We start from the raw sequence: 26,938 nt of genomic DNA, 5'->3' as shown, positions 1-26,938 counted from the left end.
ATGAGAGAAGGAAGGGAAGGAGGCCTCCCCGGTACTTGGGAGAGTGCCACATAACACAAGTGGACTCTGTTTGTGACAGGCCTGTAAAAGGCAGCCGTGGCGATGCCCGCTCCAAGCTGAGCCTGGTGTTGCCAGCAACCAGCAGGACGGGGTGAGCAATGGGGGCCTGGTCCACGACTAAAGGCCTTCTCCAGCATCTGATCTGCCAGATCTCTACTAATCACTAGCAGACTTTTCCATGCCCGAGTGTGTAAATAAAAATATACACATCCTGTCTCTAAGTGGCTTTGGGGTGGTGCTTGACAAGTCTGTCTGTCTCACAAGAAAGGAGCCCGCGATGTGCTAACTTTTAGAGTAGGGATACACAAACGCACGCACATACATGCACGCAGCCCATTATCCAGGGACAGTCTGGGTAGGTATATTATTATTCCTAATGTACTGAATAATATCTATCTGGGTCAGTGAAATAGGTTAAGAGAAATTTGTGAAGGTGCTCTTCTTTCAACAGGGAACTAGAAAAAGGTCAGGACTGTTTTCATGTTCTTAACCAAGAACATTTGACTTTCATGTTACTTCACAGTATAGGTAACCCTCCGGGCTAATTTGTTTGTGTGGTAGGTGGAAGCATGGCGCTACCAACGCCAAGGTTCAATTCTCGCTTGGATCAAATACACATACTAAAAGAAAAATGAATTTGTTCCTGTCTCTAAACATCTCTCTTTTGATGTCTATGGTCCAGGTCCAGCTGTATTTCTCCTGTCTGCCTGAGGACAAGGTCCCTTATGTTAACAGTCCCGGAGAGAAGTTCAGAATCAAACAACTCCTGTATCAACTGCCTCCACATGACAATGAGGTAAGAGATAGACCCCAAAGAGTTTGTGTGTGTATGTGCATGCATGGGTGTGTGTAGTTCATAAACTGTGTGTGTCTATACTCTGTGTGTGTTTATGTATGCGTCATAAAATGCATCCCAGTGAGACCTCTCATTAAAGGCATCGTAACAGGGCAGGTCTCACAGAAGGACAGCACCCATTTCCCCCAAATCCATCCCTCCCATCCCCTTTTTTGGACTCAATGTTGTTTGAAGAGCTGTGTCCGACCCTTGTCCTTCACTGCCTTTTAGTTAACCTCTGTTTAAGACCACCTTACTACCTACCACGGTTGGTGGCAATTCCATTTAAATTCAGACTAGAAATAAACTTCAAGTCCAATTCTCCAAGCATCAACAACATTTTATTTGACTTCCAGTTGACTGAGTTGAAATGGAATTCACTCCATCCCTGTCACCTATAGCTCCACGCCATTCTGGTCATGCGTGGGAGGACAAGACATTCACGTTGCCAGCGTCAGAGTTTTTAGTCCCTTGGTCCCACGCTGGGTCACAGACTGAAATGGCGTGGGCACAATACGTCTTTTGACATAAAGATTTGATGATGTTTGCTGGGAGCCCCCACTAGCAGGATCCCTGTCATAGCTGTGGTCTTTATGGGGACAGAACTGTGGGACAGCGAGGCATTATGGGGACAGAACTGTGGGACGGGGGACGCTGCTGAAAGAGAAAGAGTCTTTCTTTATGCCACCACCACTAACAGTGGCATCACTGCCTGAGCTGCCTACCCTGTGTCTCTTTGTTGCTCGCCCTCTCGTGATTTCACTCTAAACACAACCCTTGTTTGTGTAAACTGTTAATGTCTGCTTTCCCTTGTTAGCGGTTTAGGAGGGAGACATCAAAAAGGGAGTGTTAAAAAATAAAATAGTTCTCAGTCAGAGCTAAGCCAGGCTTAGGTTTAGGGTGGAGGTTTTGGAGTGGGGATGACGGAGGTGGAAGGGCAAGAGGAGGGAAAGAGATGGCTTTGTTGAACATGCCCTGCTATGCAGCTCAACTCGCTCTCCGTCTTATGATGATTGAAGGACTGATCTGTGTGTGTTTTAGTAAAACACTAAAATACCTATTTCCTCCTAGTTTGACGTCGACTCCACTCCCTCATGTTGGTTGTCACTCTTTGTTCTGTTTGTGTTGTACAATAAAAGTCCACTTATCCTGTGTTTGACTGTTCCTTCTATCTCTCTCCCTCCCTCCCGCCAGGTGCGCTACTGCCAGTCTCTCAGTGAGGAGGAGAAGAAGGAGCTCCACATGTTCAGTGTCCAGAGGAAGAAGGAGGCGCTGGGGAGGGGCTCCCTCAAACTGCTGCCCCGGGCCCTGCTACACAGCGTCTGCGAACATGTACGTCCCCGCTCTGCCTCTCTCACCTTACCTCAGTCCCTAACAGGACACACTGATCCGCATTACTCAAGTAACTTATGTATACTATTGAGAAACAGACTACAGAGAGATGTCGCCTTTTTGTTTATCCCATTGTGAATATAAGGCTAAAACACAGACAAGAAGCTCCATGTTAACCATGCCATGCCAGAGATCCCTAAACATATGCTGGATTTTCAGCCATGCAGTCTACAATCTAAAAAGCCTCTCAGTGGTTTGGAGAGTCGTTAGAAGGTTGGCAGACTGTACTGCACTCTGCTGTGCTCGCACCACATTCAGTGTTTTATTTAGTGAATTTACAATGGGTCCTGAGCAGCCTGGGGTTGACCATCATTTTTATTTAATTTCTTTAAATGTAACTTTTATTTAACTAGGCAAGTCAGTGAAGAACAAATTCTTATTTACAATGACGGCCTACCCCGGCCGACGCTGGGCCAATTGTGCGCCACCCTATGGGACTCCCAATCAGAGCCGGATGTGATACAGCCTGGATTTGAACCAGGGACTGTAGTGATGCCTCTTGCACTGAGATGCAGTGCCTTAGACCGCTGTGCCACTCGGGAGCCCTCTTGTCAAAACACAGCTCTCTGGTGGCTCTCCCTCCAGTCAACATCACTCACTCCACTCCAAGATAAAGGCTGTTTTCTCATCAGCGCTGATGCTTGCTCACTGCCTGCTTTAGCTTATGCGATGTGTGAGTACTGTGTGTGTGAGAGCGAGAAAGAGAGAGAGTGTGTGTATGTTAAAAGCAAGGCCTGTGTGTCCCCACATGGCATACAGAGACAAACAAACAAGAGCCTGACAACCTGACCGCAGTGGGACCAGAGTGGACCACAGTTAGCCTCACGGTCATAATTCCCATAATAACACCAGATGCCATGTTCTGTACTGACGGGGTCTCAACACAGATGGAAGGGAATTGGCCACGTCTCTCAACCCCCCCTTTCTCCCCAGTAGGGCATGGGGACTTAGTGAAGCTACTCTGAAAATACTGTATAGTTTAGCAAGCTACCAATTTCTTCACACTGGAATTGGTTAAGCTACACTAAAGCTAAGCCTTAAGAAAAATATATTTTACTTAAAGTTACTTTGAAAAGGTACATCCACAACTACTTTGTGATAAATGATCATATCTAAATCAGAAATATCATAGACTTCAAATTGCAAGAACAGATCACTCTAGAGTTAAATGTTAATAGAATGTGTAATTTAGCCTATTAAACACAAAAAAAAATAGAATTATGCAGATATGATGCTGGAAAAGAAAGACATTTCTTGCCTTCAACCATATTTCCTTTTTGTAAAATAAGTAGTCTGTAGTTCCAGTAGTTAGCTACACTGCTACATGGCAACAAAAAAAAGGAATTGACTACTGAAAACACTACCACCAAGCTACTGCAAAATATAAATGAAATGACTAGTTGAACTAAATGTAGTTCACTACTCCCCAACACTGCACCCTAGTTAGCATCCAGGGTAGAGGCAATGCTGTAGGATAGGATAGAAAGGATAGGCCACAGGTACACACTCCAGACTGGAGGTTACATAAGCAGGCCATTTAGCCATAAATGAGGACATGTGGCAGTCAACCACACATTGAACTAGTAATGGAATTCATGTTTTCAAAATGTCAGTACTTTGACATTTAAAAATACAATATGCACATTTTACTGGTCTTGAATGGTCATTTTAATTAAATGTACAGTACCAGTCAAACGTTTGGACACACCTACTCATTCAAGGGGTTTTCTTTATTTTGACTATTTTCTACATTGAACAATAATAGTGAAGACATCAAAACTAGGAAGTAACACATATGGAATTGTGTAGTCACAAAAAAAGTGTAAAACAAATTTAATATTATTGAGATTGTTCAGAAGTAGCCACCCTTTGCCTTGATGACAGCTTTGCCCACTCTTGGCATTCTCTCAACCAGCTTCACCTGGAATGCTTTTCCAACAGTCTTGAATGAGTTCCCACATATGCTGAGCACTTGTTGGCTGCTTTTCCTTCACTCTGCGGTCCGACTTAACCCAAACCATCTCAATTGGGTTGAGGTTGGGTGATTGTGGAGACCAGGTCATCTGATGCAGCACTCCATCACTCTTCTTGGTCAAATAGCCCTTACACATCCTGGAGGTGTGTTGGGTCATTGTCCTGTTGAAAAACAAATGATAGTCCCACGAAGCCCACACCAGATGGGATGGTGTATCGCTGCAGAATGCTGTGGTAGCCATGCTGGTTAAGTGTGCCTTGAATTCTAAATAAATCACAGACAGTGACACCAGCAAAGCACCATCACACCACCTTCTCCATGCTTCATGGTGGGAACCACACATGCGGAGATCATCCGTTCACCTACTCTGCATCTCACAAAGACACAGCGGTTGGAACCAAAAATCTCAAATTTGGACTGATCCGACCAAAGGACAGATTTCCACCGGTCTAATGTCCATTGCTTGTGTTTCTTGGCCCAAACAAGTCTCTTCTTATTATTGTTGTCCTTTAGTGGTTTCTTTGCAGCAATTTGACCATGAAGACCTGATTCACACAGTCTCCTCTGAAGAGTTGATGTTGAGATGTGTCTGTTACTTGAACTCTGTGAAGCATTTATTTGGGCTGCAATTTCTGAGGCTGGTAACTCTAATGAACTTATCCTCTGCAGCAGAGGTAACTCTGGGTCTTCCTTTCCTGTGGCGGCCCTCATGAGAGCCAGTTTCATCATAGGGCTTGATGGTTTTTGCAACTGTACTTAAAGAAACTTTCAAAGTTCTTGACATTTTCCAGAATGTCTTAAAGTAATGATGGACTGTTGTTTCTCTTTGCTTATTTAAACTGTTCTTGTCATATGGACTTGGTCTTTTACCAAATAGGGCTATCTTCTGAATACCACCCCTACCTTGTCATAACACAACTGATTGGCTCAAACGCATTAAGAAGGAAAGAAATTCCACAAATTTACTTTTAAAAAGGCACACCTGTTAATTGAAATGCATTCCAGGTGACTACCTCATAAAGCTGGTTCAGAGAATGCCAAGAGTGTGGAAAGCTGTCATCAAGACAAAGGGTGGCTACTTTGAAGAATCTCAAATACAAACTATATTTTGATTTGTTTAACACTTTTTTGGTTACTACATGAGTCCATACGTGTTATTTCATCACTATTATTCTACAATGTAACAAATAGTACAAATTAAGAAAAACCCTTGAATGAGTAGGTGTGTCCAAACGTTTGACTGGTACTGTATACCGATTAATTCTAAACTAAAATGAATGTATAAATATTATGAGCTTAGTAAAATACTACAGTATACAATCTCTAGTTTGAGAGTGAAACTCTGTTCCCGTCCGTGTTGTTGTTTTCATTACAGTGTGGGGAGAGCGTCAACGGTGGAGAGATGGCGGTGTTTGCCTCCAGAGCGGGTCCTGGGTTGGTCTGGCACCCAGCATGCTTTGCGTGCTCCATGTGTAGCGAACTGCTGGTGGACCTCATCTACTTCTACCAGGACGGAAAGATCCACTGTGGCCGACACCATGCTGAACTGCTCAAACCCCGATGCTCAGCCTGCGACGAGGTGAGACGTTTGTGTGTGGGTGTGAAGAGCCATTGTGGCACACACCAAGCATTGTTCCTAAAACCACGCTGGGTCGGAATTGAACTCACACCAACACTGGCATATGTTCTCTGAAGGAAACAGCAATAACCGCTAGACCAAACCAAGCCACGCACTTCTCAAACTATTTGTTTATGTGTCTGTCTTCAGGTTATCTTTTCTGATGAGTGCACAGAGGCGGAGGGGCGTCATTGGCACATGAAGCACTTCTCCTGTTTCGAGTGTGAGACGGTGCTGGGGGGACAGCGTTATATCATGAAGGATGGGCGGCCATATTGCTGCGGCTGCTTCGGCTCGCTCTTCGCTGAGTACTGCGAGGCCTGCAGAGAACACATCGGTAAGCCCTGACCACTGCAGACAGACCACTGCTTCTGCCATTGTAAAAGAAATGCCAGAAACTACAATAAACTGAAATAGTAAAGTGTTAGACAATGTTTTTTAGGCAGTGAGAGAGTGTTAGTCATCCAATGCAAAAGATCCAAATAAGGTAACATGTCATTATTCTCAGCCAGTATAAACATGTTATATGACATATACCTAGGAGGAACTTGACAATGATTCAGGGAATCGCACCACAAAAGTGTTTAACAAAATACACAAACAAATTTCTCTCCACTAGGGGTGGACAATCCCCAGATGACGTATGACGGTCTCCACTGGCACGCCACCGAGGGTTGTTTCTGCTGTGCCCAGTGTAAGAGCTCTCTACTGGGCTGTCCCTTCCTGCCCAAGCAGGGCCGTATTTACTGCTCCAAGGCCTGCAGTCTGGGAGAGGATGTCCACACCTCTGACTCCTCCGACTCTGCCTTCCAGTCTGCACGCTCCCGCGAATCCCGCCGCAGCGTCCGCATGGGCAAGAGCAGCCGCTCGGCTGACCAGTGCCGCCAGTCGCTCCTCTTCTCGCCCTCCATCAACTATAAGTTCCCTGGGTTCACCGGTGATTCCGGCAACACAGACACCCTCACCAACAAGCTGGCCCACCTGGGTTTAGCCAACGAGGAGCAATTTTGGAAGGGGAGGGAGGGCACTGAGGCCCCCGAAGATCGGGAGGAAGAGGAGTGGGCCGAGCACGAGGACTACATGACACAGCTGCTGCTCAAGTTTGGGGAGCAAGGTGTCTTCCAGCAGGGTGAGGCAGTCGACTCCAGACCCCCAACAGATCTGTGGGTGACTGAGGCAGAGGTCAAGATGAAACAGTGTGAGCCTCAGGGCTCAAGGGCTGGGAGAGGAGGAGGAGGAGGAGTGTCAGGCAGCCAAAGCCTGGCCAGTAAGAAGTACCAGGCAGATATGTACTGGGCTCAGTCCCAGGATGGGTTAGGGGATTCAGCCTACGGTAGCCACCCAGGCCCTGCTAGCAGCAGAAAGCTCCAGGAGCTGGAGATGGAGCACAGGGCTGGTAGCATCGGGGATAAAGGCTTCCAGAGGGAGGAAAAACAGTGGTATGATGACTCTCTGGAGTGTATCACAGATGGGCTGAAACAGACGGATCAGAGCGTCAGGGACTCGATGGACTCACTGGCACTGTCCAACATCACCGGTAAGACATGTTACATCTCCATTGGAATAGCCTTTTAGTCCAGGACTAGGCTTAACCAGCTTTTGATCCGTGTAGCATACTACCTTTCAATGTTCTGTGAAGGCAGATTGCTATTTGAAACAGCATTGTGGTGAGTAGACATCTTATACAAACATATATTCTCATTATCTCTCCTTTTCTTCTTCTTCCAGCGACATCAGTAAATGGAGACAGTAAAGAGCGCCCTCTGGTCTACTCCTTGCAAAACTTCCAGGAGCTTGAGGCAGAGAACTGTGAGAACACAAGCAACATGGGAACTCTCAATTCCTCCACGTTACACCGCAGTGCCAATTCCCTGAAGAGCCTTACATCCGAGCTGGAGCAGGTGGAGGAGAATGTACCAGAGGAAGAGGCGGCTCCTCTTCCCTCTCCCCCAAAGCCACCTCACGTCCCGGAGTTGAGGAGGACTCGCTCCCAGTCCCGACCCCAACAGGTCAAGTTCTCCCCAGACGTCATTGACAACGGTCGCTATGGTGACCTGCCAGTGCGCCAGCCCCCCATGAGCGAGCGGACGCGGCGGCGTGCCTACCACTTTGAAGAGCAGGACCCGGAACTTCTTGGCTCAAGCTCCGGCCGCCATCACAACCACCACCATCACCACAGGAGGCGCCGCAGCCGCAAGTCCCGCTCCGACAACGCTCTCCACCTGGTGCCCAAGGAGAGGGCCAACCGCATGTACTTCAGAGAGGACCATAGAGGCCATAGGAGCCACGGCCACAAGGGTCCCCAGCAGCAGACCTTCCTGCCCAACCAGCAGAGGTATGGCCAGGGCCAACCTGGTCACCCCCATCCCCACCAAGTCACCTCAGATTACAGGCTCCAGCAGGGCCCAGCCATGGAGAGGTTCCTGGGGCTGTGTGGGGACAGGGGCGAGGATGACTGGTGCTCCACCTGCTCGTCTTCCTCCTCAGAGTCTGAGTCTGAGGAGGAAGGCTTTTTCCTGGGGCAGCCCATCCCCCAGCCACACAGACACTACTATGATAACCTGCCCAGCCCTAGCCACGTGGCAGGCCTGCCCTCACCACCTTACGGGGGAGTCCCACGGACTAAGTCCAAAAAAAAGAAGGGGCACAAGGGGAAAAACTGTATAATTTCATAACTTTTTTGTGGAGTACCCTTTTAAATTATACTCTGTCTGCATTGCAACCCCCCTCTAGATCTCTTGTTGCCACTGTTCAGAATATGGAAATGGCCTGCCTGCTTGCTACAAATGCCAAATTCTCTTGCCAACTGGTTGTACTACGTCTTCTCGAGATGGATTACAAAAAACAGACATGTTTGTAGTGGAATGGCATTGAAAGACTAAACAGATTGCATATTCTTTTTTTTAACCTTTATTTAAAGTAGGCAAGTCAGTTAAGAACAAATTCTCATTTACAATGACAGCCTATCCTGACCAGACCCTAAAAACGCTGGGCCAATTGTGCACCGCACTATGGGACTCCCAATCACGTCCGGTTGTGATACAGCCTGGAATCGAACCAAGGTCTGTAGTGACGCCTTTAGCACTGAGATACAGTGCCTTGGACCGCTGCACCACTCGGGGGCCCCAGTTATTAAAGGATCTACTATTTTGCTAACCAGGGTTTTAAAAATGATAGTTTCTGCCAGCAAAGGAATTATAGAATACAGTATGATGACATCACCTAATTCCATGTATGTGCTTCTTTTGTATTTAGGCTTACCAGTATGCATTTGCAGCCCTGACAAGTGGGGATAGCATATGTACTATAAAGGGCCTGGTTGGGTTGACTATTTTATTTATGGGTCATATTATATTGTAAACAGATCAGTCATCTGTATAAATGTAAAAACTGGAATATAAAGGCTAAGATTGATGATAATTGTAATAAAAAAATATATTATAACATGTCAGGTTTTTTTTTTATTCCAAAAGGAGAGCAATGTCCCCCAAAAGTTTGTACAGAACGAGTATGTGTATGAAGAATGAATATAGTGTAGAGGAACAGAAACTCCGGAAAGTTTGTTAAATAACTTTTATTACCTAATAGAAAAAGTAACAAAGAACATATACAGTACCAGTTGTTTTTCAACATGACAATGACCGAGGGAACTCCTTCAAGACTGTTGGAAAAGCATTCCAGGTGAAGCTGGTTGAGAGAATGCCAAGAGTGTGCAAAACTGTCAATGCAAAGGGTGGCTACTTTAAAGAATCTGTTTAACACTTCCTTGGTTACTACATGATTCCATAGTTTGTCTTCACTATTATTCTACAATGTAGAAAGTAGTAAAAATAAAGAAACCCTTGAATGAGTAGGTGTCCAAACTTTTGACTGGGACTGTATGACAGTAAACACCAAAAAAGATATGCAAAACATTTGTTTTCGGACAAGTTTTCTGGAGAGAACTAAACGGTATTGAAACCACAAAACTCTTCATTACGGTACACTGATAAATGTTGATGACTGAAGTCCAAAAAGCGTATTCTTTCCATTCCTTCTGTGTATACATACACATAATGTACTTTTTTTTTTTTATCTGTGTGATTTGGTTGTTTAACAGTTGGTCAGAATTGGAGTTCTGCAATGTGTCTAACTAAGGAGTGAAGAAATTACAGCTGGACATTAGGTTTAAAGGAACGACACCTGAAATCTATATAAACAGCATGGGGGAAAAAAACATTCTTTAAAATATTAACTCCCTAAAGTGACCTCAAATTCTAGAAAATATTTATTCTCAAATAAGCATGTTTCCAATAATAAAATATTTTAGTGAACAATTGTTAGTGTTTTTTCTTGAAAATGTACTTGAATATCTTGGCAGGGTCATGTTTCAGAGGATGCATGGCTCTCGACCTTTGCCTCTCCCAAGTCCGTACGGGAGTTGCAGCCATGGCGACAAGACTAACTATCAATTGAATATCACAAAATTGGGGAGAAAAAAAGGGCAAAAAATAATAATATGAATGTAATTTCTTCTTAATCACAGTGTGGAGAGGATGCCACACTAGGTTGCCTCCTCACAGTCTTCTATGCCACCACACAAACTCCACCTCTGGTCCATCAGTACCTGCACGTAATAAGGGCTTTGTGGTTCCCCCTCATGCTGACGGTTCTGGCTTCATGACCTGGTCCAGCTCTATGATAAAGTGTCGGAGGTCGTCAAGGCAAAGCTCCCTGATCTCAATCAGGTTGTCCTTCAGAGGGTTCTGGAGCAGCTTCTCCAGACTGGGCTCCTTGACCACCAGCATCTTGACAACCGTGCCAAACGTCTCGCAGTCCTGCTTGTATAGCTATAGATACACACACGGCAACAAGTCATTACATTAGAAATGTGTTCAAACCATGAAGTGAACACTGTTCTGAAACATAGTATTAGTAAAATAACTCCATTAATATCAAGAAAGGAAATTGATTGATCACCACCACAGAATCGACAATAAGAAGTACAAAGACAGACAACAATAAATGATAAACACATTGAACTATGAATAAAACAAATCAACACATGCACTATTCGAAGCAGGAGAAGCCAGCGTCATACACAAATAGAATTGAACACGAAGTTGTGCAGTGACACCTTTGCTTCAAAGTGTATTTAATAGCTCTAACACAGTTATGGGTTCAGACTTAGTCCTTGCTCCAACACTTCACTGTGAACTTCATGAACCCACATTTCTGGCAAGTAGGTGTATTCAACAAAACAGGTGTGCGAGCGAGCCTGTGTGTGTCCAACCATCCATTGGAACAGAAGGGAGTGAAGGTGTTATATTAACAGTCTGTTAGCGTTAGCTGCTCAGTTCTTTCACACCACATGGTAACAAAACAGGCCCTCAGGTCCAGGAGGCAGCTCTGGTTTTACTACCACACTAGAAAGGGCTGTTAACCTCTTAAAGCAGGGCTGGGGTCCCAGCCAGGTGCTCGCCCATTGGGCACTAGGTCTTTAACACCTGGGGTTGACGTGAACAGACCCACTGTGTGTGTGTGTGTGTGTGTGTGTGTGTGTGTGTGTGTGTGTGTGTGTGTGTGTGTGTGTGCGCACGCGCGCGCGTGTGTATATACCCTTATTTGATCCTTCCTGGAGGTCAGCACTCAGTAGGTCTGGCCCTGGCTTTCACACCAAAGTGCCTTATGAAGTGCCCTTAGAAAGGGAGCAGCCTGGGACAAGGGTTCAGCTCCAGGGTTGAACGAACACTGCCAATCTTTCTCTGAAGTGCCCTATAAAGTGCCCTTACTAAAGGGAGGGCACAGGGAGCAGGGGGAAGTCTGGGACAAGGGTTCAGCTGTAGGGTTCAATGGATTCTAACAAATCTCCTCTGAAGTGCACTATGAAAGTGCCCTATGGAGTGCTCTTCCAAAGAGGGCACAGGGCACTCAAGGGTTCAGCTAATCTAATCCTGCCAAGTTTCCACAGTCCTCACCAGTCTTCACAGCATAGCAAAAACGCTTGATGAAAGTTCACTAGAGCTGGCTGGTGCTAAGTTGAGCTTTACGGTTCCTTTTACCACCAATAAACGCTTTGTACCGTGTGTGTAATGTGCTTTGAATTCAAGTCTTGGCGATTTAGTCCCTCTAAAATAATCACAATAACTGTATGCTAGCTTCATTAAACATTATGGAGATAGTGACTACAAAATACTTTGAGCTGCAATAGTCTCCAACTATTTTTAGTCTGTGGCAAACTTTTTTTTCCAGTGGTAAAAGCTGTTTCATTATAGGAATAACAGACTTCAATTACTTTGTCATCAGACAGTGCCATTCTCCACATCAATTTCACAAAACAGCAAGAGATTCTTGTGACCCATTTCTTTACAGTAGTGATCTAATCAAGAAGTCCCAGGAAGCTTCCTTAAGAGGTAAAAGTGTGTCATGTTAAGACCCTGTAGCCATTTTGGGAATCTGGGCTTCAGTAGTCTTTTTTTCTACTTTAGAACAGCTTAAGCAGATTTGTTATCTTCTGACTGTGCAGACTAAATATATTAGTGCGTTTGCGGCATAAAGAGGAGTTGTTGAGTGGTCTAAGGACAGATGGACTTGACCATACAAAAAAATAAATAAAAACAGGCCTTGTTGCAGGACGCTTTCAGCTAGGAGCAAAAAAGTGTGTGTGTGTGTGTGTGTGTGGGAGGCGAGACTGACAATGCGGTACAGATAAAGAGGAGGATGTGATGTTTAAGATGCTGTAACTCACAGGTTCAGCACAGGACAGAGCCTGTCATACTGCATCCTGGATGAAACATGAACTGCCCCATGGTCAGTAGCAAACAACCACATGGTTCTCAGAAGGCCAAACTCTGACACAGAGACTTCAGCTGGGTGGGCCAAGCAACGCCATACAGTACTTTCAAAGGTCAGGGGAATAATAGAACCCTGAAACAATAAGTACCGTAATTTCCAGACTATTAAGCGCACCTGAATATAAGCCGCACCCACTGAATTTTTTCTTTTGAACATAAATAAGCCGCACATGTCTATAAGCCGCAGGTGCCTACCGGTACATTGAAACAAATGAACTTTACACAGGCTTTAATGAAACACGGCTTGTAACAAAAATAAATAGGCTTTAACGAAACACGGCTTGTAACAAAAAATAACAAATTAGCAGTAAGCTTCAGTTGTCTTTTTGCACTGAGTCAATTCCTCACGCTGCTGTTTCCAACGTCTTATCATCGACTCATTAAGACCAAGCTCCCGTGCAGCAGCTCTATTTCCTTTTCCAACAGCCAGATCAATCGCCTTCAACTTGAAAGTTGCATCATATGCATTTCTCCGTGTCTTTGCCATGATGAGGGTGACAAAATGACTACCGTAATCAGAATGATGGGAAGTTTGAGAGCGCTTGATTTAATCTAAACAGTAAACAAAAAAGTTGTTTGACCTTAACCCGTTCGGCAATTTCATTGGTCTAATGAAAGCTTCATGCCGCCAAAAAACTGAGCACGTCACAGAATGTGTTAAAAAAAATAAAATAAATTGAAAGCGGGAAAAATCCATATATTAGCCGCGTCATTGTTTAAGCCGCGGGGTTCAAAGCGTGGGAAAAAAGTTGCGGCTTATAGTCCGGAATTTACGGTATATGACAATAAACCAAGCTAGATGCATGGGAAAAAACCCTCTGTTGTATAACATTGTTCTACACAATAGAACGCATAACAACAAGCAAATTCCAGATAGAGTAACTACAAAAGCACAGAAGTCATGCTACTCGTTAACTGACCATTTGGCCTACATTGTGGTTTAAGCACATCTTGAGCCATATGCTACTGAAGATTCCTGTTCATGAACTGTCACCAAGCACAACTACCACCAGAGGGATTCTTTAGGGTAGGGGAGCGCAAAGTGGGGCAAACTAGATGAAGACAGTTAGGTGAAATGATATACACTCCACCATACTCTCCAGAGACTAAATGAGGGGGTCTCTCTTCTCTGCTCTACCTGCCAATTAACTAAATGAAAAAAGAATCAATGACTACAAACGTCTCAAGGTCTCCAGTCTTCTCTCTCCCTCTATCATCATTCTCTCTCTGTCTGAGTCTCTCCTCCACCCTGAAAATACCCCCAGCTCAGCTCAACTAGCTGCAGCATGTTGAGGTAGTTAACACAGACACTGCTATCTGCTCATTCCCGCATCTCTAACCCACATTCTCCTCCCTCTAGACTGCTCTTCGAACTGGAGTCGAACTGCTATGACCTGCAGAGGTGTTTGCTGATGTAGACAAGATTCTAGAACAAATAACCGGGTTCAATTCTAGAGAGAAAATTCGACACGATTGTCGAGTAAAACCTGCGCACAAAGTACCAACAAAAAACGGACAAAATGTGGCATATGTTGGCCTGAGAGACCGATGCTTTAATGTCTGTAGCCCATCATGTCAACCGTAGCCACTGGGCCACATAATGACAGTGTTGGACAGGCAATTACCACAGAAGTGAGAGACCAGGAATACACTTGTGTGGCCATGTAAGCCCAGGGTCAAGTTCCTCTTTAAACAACTTTCGCCTACAAGTCAAAGCGGGATAAATCGTTTCTACTTCATTTGGAAGAGTTTTACCAAAACATGGAATATGCGCAATGTACAAAGCATTAGGAACACCTTCCTAATATTGAAAGCTTTCTTTGTTTAACCTCTCTTGGGTAGGGGGCAGTATTTTGGCGTCCGGATGAAAAGCGTGCCTGTAGTCAACTGCCTGCTACTCAGGCCCAGAAGGTAGGATATGCATATTATTAGTTTGGATTTTAACTCTCTGAAGTTTCTAAAACTGTTTGAATGATGTCTGTGAGTATAACAGAACTCATATGGCAGGCAAAAACCTGAGAAAGAAATCCAACCAGGAAGTGGGAAATCTGATGCTTGTAGTCTTTTCAAGTCATTGCCTATCTAACACACAGTGACTTAGGGTTCATTTTGCACTTCCTAAGGCTTCCACTAGATGTCAACAGTCTTTAGAACGTTGTTTCATGCTTCTACTGTGAATGGGGAGAGAATAAGAGCATATGGAGTCAGATGACTGAGAAAATGACATGAGCTCAATCGCGCGCACGCACCCCCTTGAGAATTAGGTGTGTTCCTTTTCATTTCTAAAGACAAAGGAATCGTCCGGTTGGAATAGTTATGATAAAAGCATCCTAAAGATTGATTCTATACATCGTTTGACACGTTTCTACGAACTGTAATATAACTTTTTGGACTTTGTCTGAACTTACTGCGCGAGAACAGTGCATTTGGATTACTCGACTGAACGCGCAAACAAAATGGAGGTATTTGGACATAAAGATGAACTTCATCGAACAAAACAAACATTTATTCTGGAACTGGGATTCCTGGGAGTGCATTCCGATGAAGATCAAAGGTAAGTGAATATTTATAATGTTATTTGTGACTTCTGTTAACTCCAAAATGGCGGGTATCTGTATGGCTTGTTTTGATGTCTGAGTGCTGTACTCAGATTATTGCAAAGTTTGCTTTCGCCATAAAGCTTTTTTTTAAATCTGACACAGCGGTTGCATTAAGGAGAAGCGCATCTATAATTCTTTGAATAACAGTTGTATATTTTATCAACGTTTATGATGAGTATTTCTGTAAATTGATGTGCTCATTCACCAGAAGTTTTGGGAGGCAAAACATTTCTGAACATTACACGCCAATGTAAAATGGGGTTTTTGGATATAAATATTAACTTTATCGAGCAAAACATACATGTATTGTGTAACATGAAGTCCTATGAGTGCCATCTGATGAAGATCATCAAAGGTTAGTGATTCATTTTAGCTGTATTTCTGGTTTTTGTGACCCCTCTACTTGCTTGGAAAATGGCTGTGTGGTTTATCTTGTCCAGGCACTGTCCTAACATAATCTAATGTTATGCTTTCGCCGTAAAGACTTTTTGAAATCGGACACTGTGGTTGGATTAACGAGAAGTGTATCTTTAAAATGGGAAATAATAGTTGTATGTTTGAGAAATTTGAATTATGAAATTTTTGTTGTTTTGAATTTGGCGCCCTGCTATTTCACTGGCTGTTGGCGAGTGTGTCCCGCAGGTGGGACGCTAGCGTCCCACATACCCCAGAGAGGTTAACACCCCAGCCGTCCTGCAATCTAAGATAGATGCCCTCAATCTCACACAGATGATCAAGGACCCTACCAGGTACAACCAAATCGCCCCCGCGATATGCAACTTTTCAGGGAAGTCAGGAACCAATATACTCAGTCAGTTTGAAAAGCTAACTGTAGCTTTCCTAACAGAAATTTGCATCCTGTAGCACTAATTCCAAAAAGTTTTGGGACACTAAGGTCCATGGAGAATAGAAGCACCTCCTCCCAGCTACCCACTGCACTGAGGCTAGGTAACACTGTCACCACCAATAAATCTACGATAATGGATCATTTCAATAAGCATTTTTCTACGGCTGGCCATGCTTTCCACCTGGCTACCCCTACCCCGGCCAACAGCTCAGCACCCCCTGCAGCAACTTGCCATCGATAAAAGACAGTACTGTGCTGCTGTCTTCATCAACCTGGCCAAGGCTTGCGACTCTGTCAATCACCGCATTCTTATCGGCAGACTCAATAGCCTTGGCTTCTCAAATGACTGCCTCGCCTGGTTCACCAACTACTTCTCAGATAGAGTTCAGTGTGCCAAATCGGAGGGCCTGTTGTCCGGACCTCTGGCAGTCTATGGGGGTGCCACAGGGTTCAATTCTCGGGCCGACTCTTTTCTCTGTATATATCAATGATGTCGCTCTTGCTGCTAGTGACTCTGATCAACCTTTATGCAGACGGCACCATTCTGTATACATCTGGCCCTTCTTTGGACACTTAACAAACTTCCAAACAAGCTTCAACGCCATACAACACTCCTTCCGTGGCCTCCAACTGCTTTTAAATGCTAGTAAAACTAAATGCATGCTCTTCAACAGATTGCTGCCCGCACCCGCCCGCCCGACTAGCATCACTACTCTGGACGGTTCTGACTTAGAATATGTGGACAACTACAAATACCTAGGTGTCTGGTTAGACTGTAAACTCTCCTTCCAGACTCACATTAAGCATCTCCAATCCAAAATGAAATGTAGAATCGGCTTCCTATTTCGCAACAAAGCCTCCTTCACTCATGCTGCCAAACATACCCTTATAAAACTGACTATCCTAAGGATCCTTGACTTCGGCGATGTCATTTACAAAATAGCCTCCATCCAGTTTGCTGAGTAGAGTGTTGTAGTCTATCACAGTGCCATCCGTTTTGTCACCAAAGCCCCATATACTACCCACCACTTGCGACCTGTATGCTCTCATTGGCTGGCCCTCACTACATATTCGTCGCTTCAGGTCATCTATAAGTCTTTGCTAAGTAAAGCTCCGCCTTATCTCAGCTCACTGGTCACTATAGCAACACCCACCTGTAGCATGCGCTCCAGCAGGTATATTTCACTTGTCATCCCCAAAGCCACACCTACTTTGGCCGCCTTTCCTTCCAGCTCTCTGCTGACAATGACTGGAACGAATTGCAAAAATCACTGAAGGTGGAATCTTTTATCTCCCTCTCTAACTTTAAGCATCAGCTGTCAGAGCAGCTTACCGATCACTGTACCTGCACACAGCCTTTCTGTAAACAGCACACCCGACTACCTCATTCCCATATTGTTATTTGTTTATGTGTAACTGTTGTTTTGTTGTACTGCTTTGCTTTATCTTGGCCAGGTTGCAGTTGTAAATGAGAACATATTCTCAACTGGCCTACCTGGTTAAATAAAGGTGATTTTTTGATAATTTAAAAAAAAAATGGTGTGATTGTGGTAATGTACAGAAACTCAAGTAATTTTGTTCACCCGACCTAGAATACCTCACAATCCAATCCTGACTTTATTACCTCCCAAGAGAATTATCTTTGGTTATAGTCACAGCCATCTATATTCCCCCTCAAACCAATACCACACTGGACATTGTGCAAACTGGAAACCACATATCCTGGAGACAGCTTTTATTGTTGTTCAGGGATTTTAACAAAGCAAATTTAAGGAAAACGCTACCAAAGTTCTATCAACAAATTGACTGTAGAACCATTTTACTCATCCTTTCTATAAGTAGAATCTCAGACAGGAAGTACCTATACTAAGGTCTATTCAACACTGGCCTGACCAATCGGAATCCATGCTTCAAGATTGTTTTGATCACGGGGACTGGGATATGTTGCTATTGGACCAGGTCTCTCTTGGAAAAGAGATGTTCTCTCAATGAGAAAAACCTGTATAAATAAAGGTAAAAATAAAATAAAAAATAAAATATTTCCAGGTAGCCTCCGAGAATAACATCAACGTATACACTGATACGGTGACTGAGTTCATCAGGAAGAGTACAGCGGATGTTGTTCCCACTGTGACTATTAAAACCTACCCAAACCAGAAACCGTGGATAGATGGCAGCAGTCACACAAAACAAAGCGCGAACCACCGCATTTAACCATGGCAAGGTGACTAGGACCATGGTCAAATACAAACAGTGTAGTTATTCCCTCCGTATGGAAAACAGGCAAAATGTCAGTACAGAGACAAACTGGAGTCGCAATTCAACGGCTCAGATACGAGACGTATGTGGCAGTGTCTACAGACAATTATAGATTACAAAAGGGAAAACCAGCCACGTCGGGAACACCAATGTCTTGCTCCCGGACAAGCTAAACACAGTCTTTGCCCACTTTAAGGATAACACAGTGCCACCGATGCGGCCCACTCCCAAGGACTGTGGGCTCTCGTTCTCCGTGGCCAACGTGGGTAAGACATTTAAACGTGTTAACCCTCGCAAGGCTGCCGGCCCAGACGGCATCCCTAGCTGCGTCCTCAGAGCATGCGTAGACCAGCTGGCTGGAGTGTTTACGGACATATTCCATCTCTCCCTATCCCAGTCTGCTGTCCCCACTTGCTTCAAGACAGGTCTAAAGAAATATGACATGAAGAAAATGTAGTCCATTTCAGAAGAACAGAATACCATAACTTGAGTTGTCCTTATGTTAGGCCCTGATCTGGCTATGCCATATGGCTGATGGCTACACTAGTTAATTTAGACAATATTTGCTTAGAATGCAATGACACTCCTTTATAGTATGAAGAATACAATTTAACATTGCTAAATGAATTAGAAAGGATATCATCTCCAAACGATTTCCGAGTGACTGCGCACATGCGGCTATTCTGTGTTGAGTGTTTAACAAAGAAACAGGTCCTCCTGTATGCTTAATTTAGAGTTATTTATTCAACTTTAGGTGTTATACAAACATTAGGCTATATGTTTGGAATTTTAATACATTCTAAGGCTGCATGATGCGACTCATAAGGATTTGAAAAAAAGTCACAAGAAAGGCATGAGCTCTGCTTTATTTCTTGTACAGGCTGCACACACATCATCAGTCACTCATTCAAAATTTGACTAGCACTTCGTCTCATCGGGACTTGAAATTTTACGACGGCATCCCCCTTTTGGGGCGGTAATGTACCAATAAATAAATAAATAAATAAATACACATATATATATATAAATAAATATATAGGGCTGAAAATAATAATTATAATTCCCTTCTCCCGGCTGCTAACTTGTTATGGATAGGGGGCAGTATTTTCACGGCCGGATAAAAAACGTACCCGATTTAATCTGATTATTACTCCTGCCCAGAAACTAGAATATGCATATAATTATTAGCTTTGGATAGAAAACACTCCAAAGTTTCTAAAACTGTTTGAATGGTGTCTGTGAGTATAACAGAACTCATTTGGCAGGCCAAAACCTGAGAAGATTCCAAACAGGAAGCGCCCTCTGACGATTTCTTGGCCTTCTTGATCATCTCTATCCAAAACAGGGGATCTCTGCTGTAACGTGACATTTTCTAACGCTCCCATAGGCTCTCAGAAGGCGCCAGAACGTTGAATGATGACTTTGCAGGCCATGGCTGAAAAACAGTAGCGCATTTGGTAAGTGGTCGATCTGAGAACAATGAGACTGGTGCGCGCGTGCACGAGACAACTCCATGTTTTCATTTCCAGTCTTTGAACGAAAACAACGACTCCCGGTCGGAATATTATCGCTTTTTTACGAGAAAAATCGCATAAAAATTGATTTTAAACAGCGTTTGACATGGTTCGAAGTACGGTAATGGAATATTTTGAAATGTTTTGTCACGAAACGCGCCGGGCGCGTCACCCTTCGGATAGTGTCTTGAACGCACAACAAAACGCCGCTATTTGGATATAACTATGGATTATTTGGAACCAAACCAACATTTGTTATTGAAGTAGAAGTCCTGGGAGTGCATTCTGACGAAGAACAGCAAAGGTAATCCAATTTCTCTTATAGTAAATCTGCGTTTGGTGAGTACCAAACTTGGTGGGTGTCAAAATAGCCAGCCCGTGATGGCGAGCTATCTACTCAGAATATTGCAAAATGTGCTTTCACCGAAAAGCTATTTTAAAATCGGACACCGCGATTGCATAAGGAGTTCTGTATCTATAACTCTTAAAATAATTATGTTTTTTGTGAACGTTTATCGTGAGTAATTTAGTAAATTCACCGGAAGTGTTCGGTGGGAATGCTAGTTCTGAACGTCACATGCTAATGTAAAAAGCTGGTTTTTGATATAAATATGAACTTGATTGAACAAAACATGCATGTATTGTATAACATAATGTCCTAGGAGTGTCATCTGATGAAGATCATCAAAGGTTAGTGCTGCATTTAGCTGTGGTTTTGTTTTTTGTGACATTATATGCTAGCTTGAAAAATGGGTGTCTGATTATTTCTGTCTGGGTACTCTGCTGACATAATCTAATGTTTTGCTTTCGCTGTAAAGCCTTTTTGAAATCGGACAGTGTGGTTAGATAAAGGAGAGTCTTGTCTTTAAAATGGTGTAAAATAGATGTTTGAAAAATGGAAGTTTTCGGATTTGAGGAATTTGTATTTCGTGACACGCCAATCATTGGATATTGGAACAGGTGTTCCGCTAGCGAAACGTCTAGATGTAAGAGGCTAATTGCCGTGTGCCGACGCACCTCTCACTCACATGGCTCTCTCAGATATCTCAATTCTTATTAGCCACAAATGCAGTCACTTGATTGGGTCGTTCTCACAGGCATCTCAGCACCGAAGTAGGCTACAAGTGAAGACTGACACGTCGGGGACGCAACTGCACGTGTCCTTCTTATCAAATTCCGAGGTGAATATTTAAGATGTTAGAAGACCTATCCACATTTACTTTTCGTCAGCAAACATGAGCAGGCCTAACAAACAGCAAAAGCACTAGCCTATGTCAATCTACTATCCCCCATAGTAAAAAAGTTGACCTATTCTATTCTGTGCGAGAAATAAATATTCCAAACATACTCTGGGACAGTTATGGGATGCGATAGATACCAAATTAATACAGCCATTTTTTTTTAAATCAATGAGGCTGACGCAACAGATCAGAACATTTATCTTAAAGGTTTGATAAACTATTAAGCTATTTCTTAACATTATAAGCGCAGCAATGCGCATACAGCTGTAGGCTATACGGGTGAATGTTCCAAAATGCAATCAAATAGCGGTAAAACACCGTTCTCAAAAGTGACCGCAAATGTGATTATGCATGTAATACTTTATAATTAAAGGTGCATTTTTATGGTGAAAATGATCTTCTCTAAACTTGGCTCACACACCGCCTATGTATGTCAGTTAGGCTCTACACCGTAAAGCGTACTAATGTACTTAATTTTAAGAAGTTATTTGACCACTTTAGTGGCCTATGGGCTAGGTTACATGTGATGTGCAACTATGATTTGAAAAAGTAGCACAACAAAAATGCATGCACTGTTTCTTGCCTTACTGCACACTCTGGGCATCATTCACAAGTGATAATACATTCACAAGTGATAGGCTAATGTCACCCATCAGACTAACTATTCTTAATTTAATCTTGACTTTACATACACTAAATAATATATCAAATTTGTTTTGATTTAGAATGGACCACTATCAAGCACCTGTCTCAGAACGGTGGCAGGGGGAAAAAAATACATGTCATCTATGCACTTAAATAGCAAATGGAGGACACGTTCCATAGTGCATTTTCATGCCAGCCAGGTAGGCTATAGTCCTGTTGTAAAACAAAGCAAAGTGCTTAATATTAGGAAAGTTGAGAAATAAATATAGTAGGCCTAGCCTATAGACAGCTGATGGGATCCTCTTTTTAATAAAGGGCATCAAAACATTTCTTACGCTATTGCATAGCATATAGAAATGTTGTGCAACATGAATTCATGGACTCTCATGAAGTGTTTGATTGGATTTTTCATCACATTTGCATTGATGTCAGAGTGATTAAAGGGACAATAGAGAGCTGAGTAGCAGGCAGTTAGCGGGTTTGGTAGGCTACTAATGACCATCACCAGGATCAGAGCTTGGAGAACCCTAGTTACCGTGACTAAACGGTCACGTGGAATTTGACTGCGGTCATGACTCGTGACCGCTTGTGTGGCGGTAATACAGTCACCGTAACAGCCCTACTCACCATTCACTTAGAGTTATGTTTGCCATCTTTCAAAAGAAAACCTTCCCTAAACTTTTCTACAGTGTGTTGACACTGATTACATTTTTACAAATGTACTTCCTATATACGCACGCACACACAGACTTCTTCTACATGCTTTGAAGTTTTGAGGAAGAAGTGGGAATGGGTGAAAAAAGGGCCTCAAAATAAAATAATTTCCCTCGACATCACTGGAGCTTCAAAAATACTGTTTCTTAAGGATGCACACACACTCACTTCTTCTACATGCTTTGAAGCTTTGAGGAAAGAAGTGGGAATGGGTGAAAAAAGGGCCTCAAAATGAAATAATTTCCCTCGACATCACTGGAGCTTCAAAAATACTGTTTCTTATTAAGGACGCACACACACTTGGAGTGAGCGTTTCACTGCATGTGTGAGGAAGTGTCACGCTGTATTTGTAACAATAGAGAGTATTTAGGGAGTAGTGTTTCCTCAAACTGTACTGTGAACTCTCAGACAGAACCGGTCCCTGGTTACTTAACCAAACAGGAAGGGTGGCTTGACCTGAACCTGCTCTGTGTGTGTGTGTGTTTTTTTCCTGGGTTCCCTCCCCATCTCCCAACGGAGGGAGCCAGGGACTGATCTCCAGACCTGATACTGGAGAGAGGTAGGGCCACACAGGACGGGTTAAGAAGCCATGGCTGAGAAAAGGGAAGAAGGGATGAGGGGGCGTTTGGAGCGGACATGGAGGTCTGAATTAGAGGGGTACAGTGGGTGTGTGTGTGTTCGCTTGCGTGTAAGCGTAACAGATACAGAGTTGGGGGTTTCGTCTTTAGGAGATTATACATACAAAGCTGTGATTCTATACTGGAGCTCTGCTCAAATGAGCCCTGATGTAGGCAGAGAGGCAGGGGTCCTGAGTTAATAAGGGAAGTGGAGTAATGAGTGGATGTAATGACTGGAGGGCCTGGTACACAGAGGATATCATTAAAACAGCCATTTAATCACTCAGCCTGGACTGGATGCAGACCGGACTGGACCGCTTAGTCTACGTTCCAAATGGCACACTATTCCCTTTATAGTGTACTACTCTGGTCAAAAGTAGGGCACTGTAAAGGGAATAAGGTGCCATTTGGGAAGCAGACTTCATCTGATGGACTAAAAGGGAAAAAATGGATAAGTTTAGTTTACACTGAACTTCACTGCCAGCAACTTCTCAATACTCCCATTACATTAAATAGTTTCTCTGATACTTAATCTAGGTTTCTAACCAAAATGTAAATAGTCGTACATCCATCCTCCAAAAATCGGAGGAAAACATGTAGGCTAATGCTTTACAGTGTAGTACCATCAACCAAATTGGAGAAGATGGGATACAGGCTTACAAGTTCAAGGGTTGCTGCTAGCTTGTTTTCTGCTGAATTTGATTGTCGTTTTCAAGAGTAATTCCTCTAATGTAACACAGGAGCCTTTCAAGAGGAAGTTACTGGAACATAGCATTAATAAATGTCTTGGCATTCTCATTTGCTTTCCTAGCCCGTAATCGGCCGCATATTACGTAGGTACGGTAGCTCTACAGTGAGATATTTTTAGAACATGAACCAGACATAAACATCTCCCGACACGACTGACCCCACTGAGTATCCAAATCATATGGAGAGTTGTGTATATTTCTAGTCCTCATCCTTCAGCGTTACTGCAAACGTGCTCATTCAAAAACAGCCTCCTCTGAAGATCAGTATCAGATACAGGAGTGAGTGCTCATGGCGCAAGGGTGGTAAAGGACAGTCTCGTCCCGCCATGTGGAGTTGAATAAACAGCTATGGACAGGAGCCATCAAACTAAATCAGCCTCAATGGAGGTATGAACCTCGTGCCAGCGCCCAGCTCCATCCTCAGTCAAAGCACCAGCCACCCAGCGCCAGCTCTATCCCAAACACTATCCCCATGCCCAGCTGCAGACTTTCTGCCCCAACCACATCCCTAGTGTTAGCCACATCTCTATTCCCATCCCCAGCCCTGTACCCCGGCCACATCCCCATGCAAACCCAGCTCCATCCCCATGCATCTTGGTTTCCATTTGGTCTGGTGAGTTTGGCTTGGTCCTCCACTGTACAGGGATGGGGATCAGACTGCATTTGGCTAAGGTCAATATAGATGTTACAAGCCAGTGCCTCTCCACACAACTGCTGCTGTAACCTGGTTAGGAAATGGCAGGGTAAGCATGTGTGCTATGTGTGCGTAAGCATGTTTGTAATGCCAAAAGAAGTACCCACACTGTGGGTGGCCCGCCAGAACCCTGCAGGGCAATTCCTGCCCTGGTTTAACGGGAACAGATAAGTGGTAGTGTAGTGCAGTGTGTGTGTGTGTGTGTGTGTGTGTGTGTGTGTGTGTGTGCATGTGTGTGTATGTAGGGAAGGGCTGGGCAGGGCAGGCAGACTCAAATAGCAGGCCCTGTGTAGAGCATCACAACCTGAGCATCACAACCTGAGACGCTTAAGTCCTTCCTGCCAACTCATCCTCCCTCCCTGTGCTCTCTCTCTCTCCCCCAAATCAAAATGACATTTCCCAAGCCACCATATGCAGGCAATAGGGCTTCAGAGAGCCACTAATCCAGATGGAGGGAAAGGTTCAGGCCTAGGAGTCGGACTAGAGATAGCATTCTTGCACGGGTCAGTTCTTTGGAGTCACACCCGTCCCACGCCGGCCACATCAATTCCAAGCCCCACCTTATATCCGACATCAGGACTTGGGCTGCAAATTTGTACATTTTGCTGCCGACTAAATTTTGCTGCCGGTCAACAAACGGTTACATTTTTTCAAAATAGTAAAATGACGTGACCAACAGAAAAGTACTATTTGAGATCTGTATATAATGACGCGATGCTTATGTTTCCGCGCTAACAATGAAAGTCGGCTCTAGGCGGGAAGGCAGGCGACAAGCTTAGGCCCAAAACAAGCCCATAGAAACGTATTGGGCTTATTTTGGACAGATTTTAGCGAAAGAAAAACCTCTCACTTTGCCTCTTCCTCTCTGATACTATGCATGCATACACGGACCAGACATTTTTCATTAAGAGCTTACTGGGAACATGCAACAATAGCAAGCCTATCGTCTAACAGTTCAAAAGGCTATAGTCCATTGTTGAACATGCAACCTCTGTGATGAAGCAGCTAATAAAACATTTTCAAACATTTGCCAAAATGCAATTTGCGGAAAACACCGCTCTTAACCTAATGCGAACAGTTGTGACAGAGATAAAAATCTCTGTTAGACATGTAGAAAGAGGGGAAATCTAATGGTTGTTGCAATGATAGGTTGCTAATATGACTAGGATTGTAGCTTTGGCTTCTGGACAACAAAATGAAGTTGATATGAAAATCAATAGAACAGGAGAGAAATGCTGGTTAAATGGCATGAGGAAGTCTTTATAAAATAATTGCCTCCATGTTTCTACAGATGGATTTTTCGCAAGGCTACTTTGAAGCAAGGTAAGACATGCCTCATTATTTGAAGTAAAGTAAATCGTTCAGGTTTCAAACAATTCTACTGCCTCAAGCACACATTGCAAAGTGGTGGGTGACGCGCTGGTAGTCAATGCTAGGCAGGCTATAGCCTACACACCCGAATGGGAGGCGCGCTTTAATTACGAGTTGAAATTGAGAAATAAAAATAGCTCCTTTTAAAATCGTGGCCACCAAAGTTAACACGCGATTGCATTCAGAATTGTTATTTGTTGCGCAATGACTGAGCATGCAAAAGCAGGTTTCACTCCAGTAGCCAACAGACTTTGAGGAGCTACTCTCACACTGTCTGACAGGTGGTAGGCTATTCCACTCCTCAAACTAGGCTCTGTATGCTGTGTGTGTGTGTGTGTGTGTGTGTGTGTGGTGTGTGTGATAAATTAGATGCATGGCCTGTAACGAAAATACAAACGTGCCAATTGAATTCCACAAAATTATGCAAATGATCCTATAGACTGATAAGGATGACCGGTCAAATGTATTTTCAGCAGCTAACCGATTAACAGTTAGCATCCCTAAATCAGGACAGATTTTTCTACGCAACCTGACCCACCTGCATAGAATTGTTCCGAGAGCCGATCAGTGACCCGCCAAATAACAAATTTCATTAATTGTTTTTATGATTCCAGAGTAGTAGGCTATTATTCCCCTTTCTGCATGAATTAATTTGTCTACATGTCTATTCAACATTTGGATAAAAAGGCTAGTCAAACCTTTACCAGCGTACCGTTTTTAGACATATGGCCTGCATATGGTCTAAATGAACGAAAGCCTGAATTAACCTAACAATTAACTAATATTAAACTGAATTTACCTATCGTAAACAAATACCTGCTTGCACTTTTTACTGGCTGTATATCCATCTACCGGCTTTTTGTCCTTGTCCACAATGACACAAAAATCCTTCCAAACCAGGTGATTTTTTTGCCGGTCAACCGCTGGGAAGCGTTGGTATCCAACCCGATGCAGGACTCTACCACACAGCCAGC

At 43.7% G+C, this 26,938-nt stretch overlaps 2 protein-coding genes across 5 annotated transcripts in view; one reads left to right on the top strand and one right to left on the bottom strand.

Annotated features, from left to right (window-relative positions):
- Positions 1-9,326, top strand: part of LOC106573091 (prickle-like protein 1) — a 47,500-nt gene extending 38,174 nt beyond the window's left edge. For both annotated transcript variants that reach the window (XM_014147784.2, XM_014147785.2), the window contains exons 3-8: positions 743-856; positions 2,090-2,227; positions 5,638-5,841; positions 6,031-6,217; positions 6,500-7,417; positions 7,609-9,326. In XM_014147784.2, coding sequence (XP_014003259.1) covers positions 743-856; positions 2,090-2,227; positions 5,638-5,841; positions 6,031-6,217; positions 6,500-7,417; positions 7,609-8,555 — 2,508 coding nt within the window. In that variant the 3' untranslated portion in view covers positions 8,556-9,326. The remainder of the gene's footprint in view (positions 1-742; positions 857-2,089; positions 2,228-5,637; positions 5,842-6,030; positions 6,218-6,499; positions 7,418-7,608) is intronic.
- A 112-nt stretch (positions 9,327-9,438) lies between these two features.
- LOC106573092 (periphilin-1) overlaps positions 9,439-26,938 on the bottom strand; it is a 42,327-nt gene continuing 24,827 nt past the window's right edge. For all 3 annotated transcript variants that reach the window (XM_014147786.2, XM_014147789.2, XM_014147788.2), the window contains one exon: positions 9,439-10,709. In XM_014147786.2, the coding sequence (XP_014003261.1) occupies positions 10,518-10,709 (192 nt within the window). In that variant the 3' untranslated portion in view covers positions 9,439-10,517. The remainder of the gene's footprint in view (positions 10,710-26,938) is intronic.

The sequence above is a fragment of the Salmo salar genome, chromosome ssa16 (assembly GCF_905237065.1).
Source record: "Salmo salar chromosome ssa16, Ssal_v3.1, whole genome shotgun sequence".
Lineage (NCBI taxonomy): Eukaryota > Metazoa > Chordata > Actinopteri > Salmoniformes > Salmonidae > Salmo > Salmo salar.
This window is presented reverse-complemented; position numbering and strand designations above follow the sequence as displayed.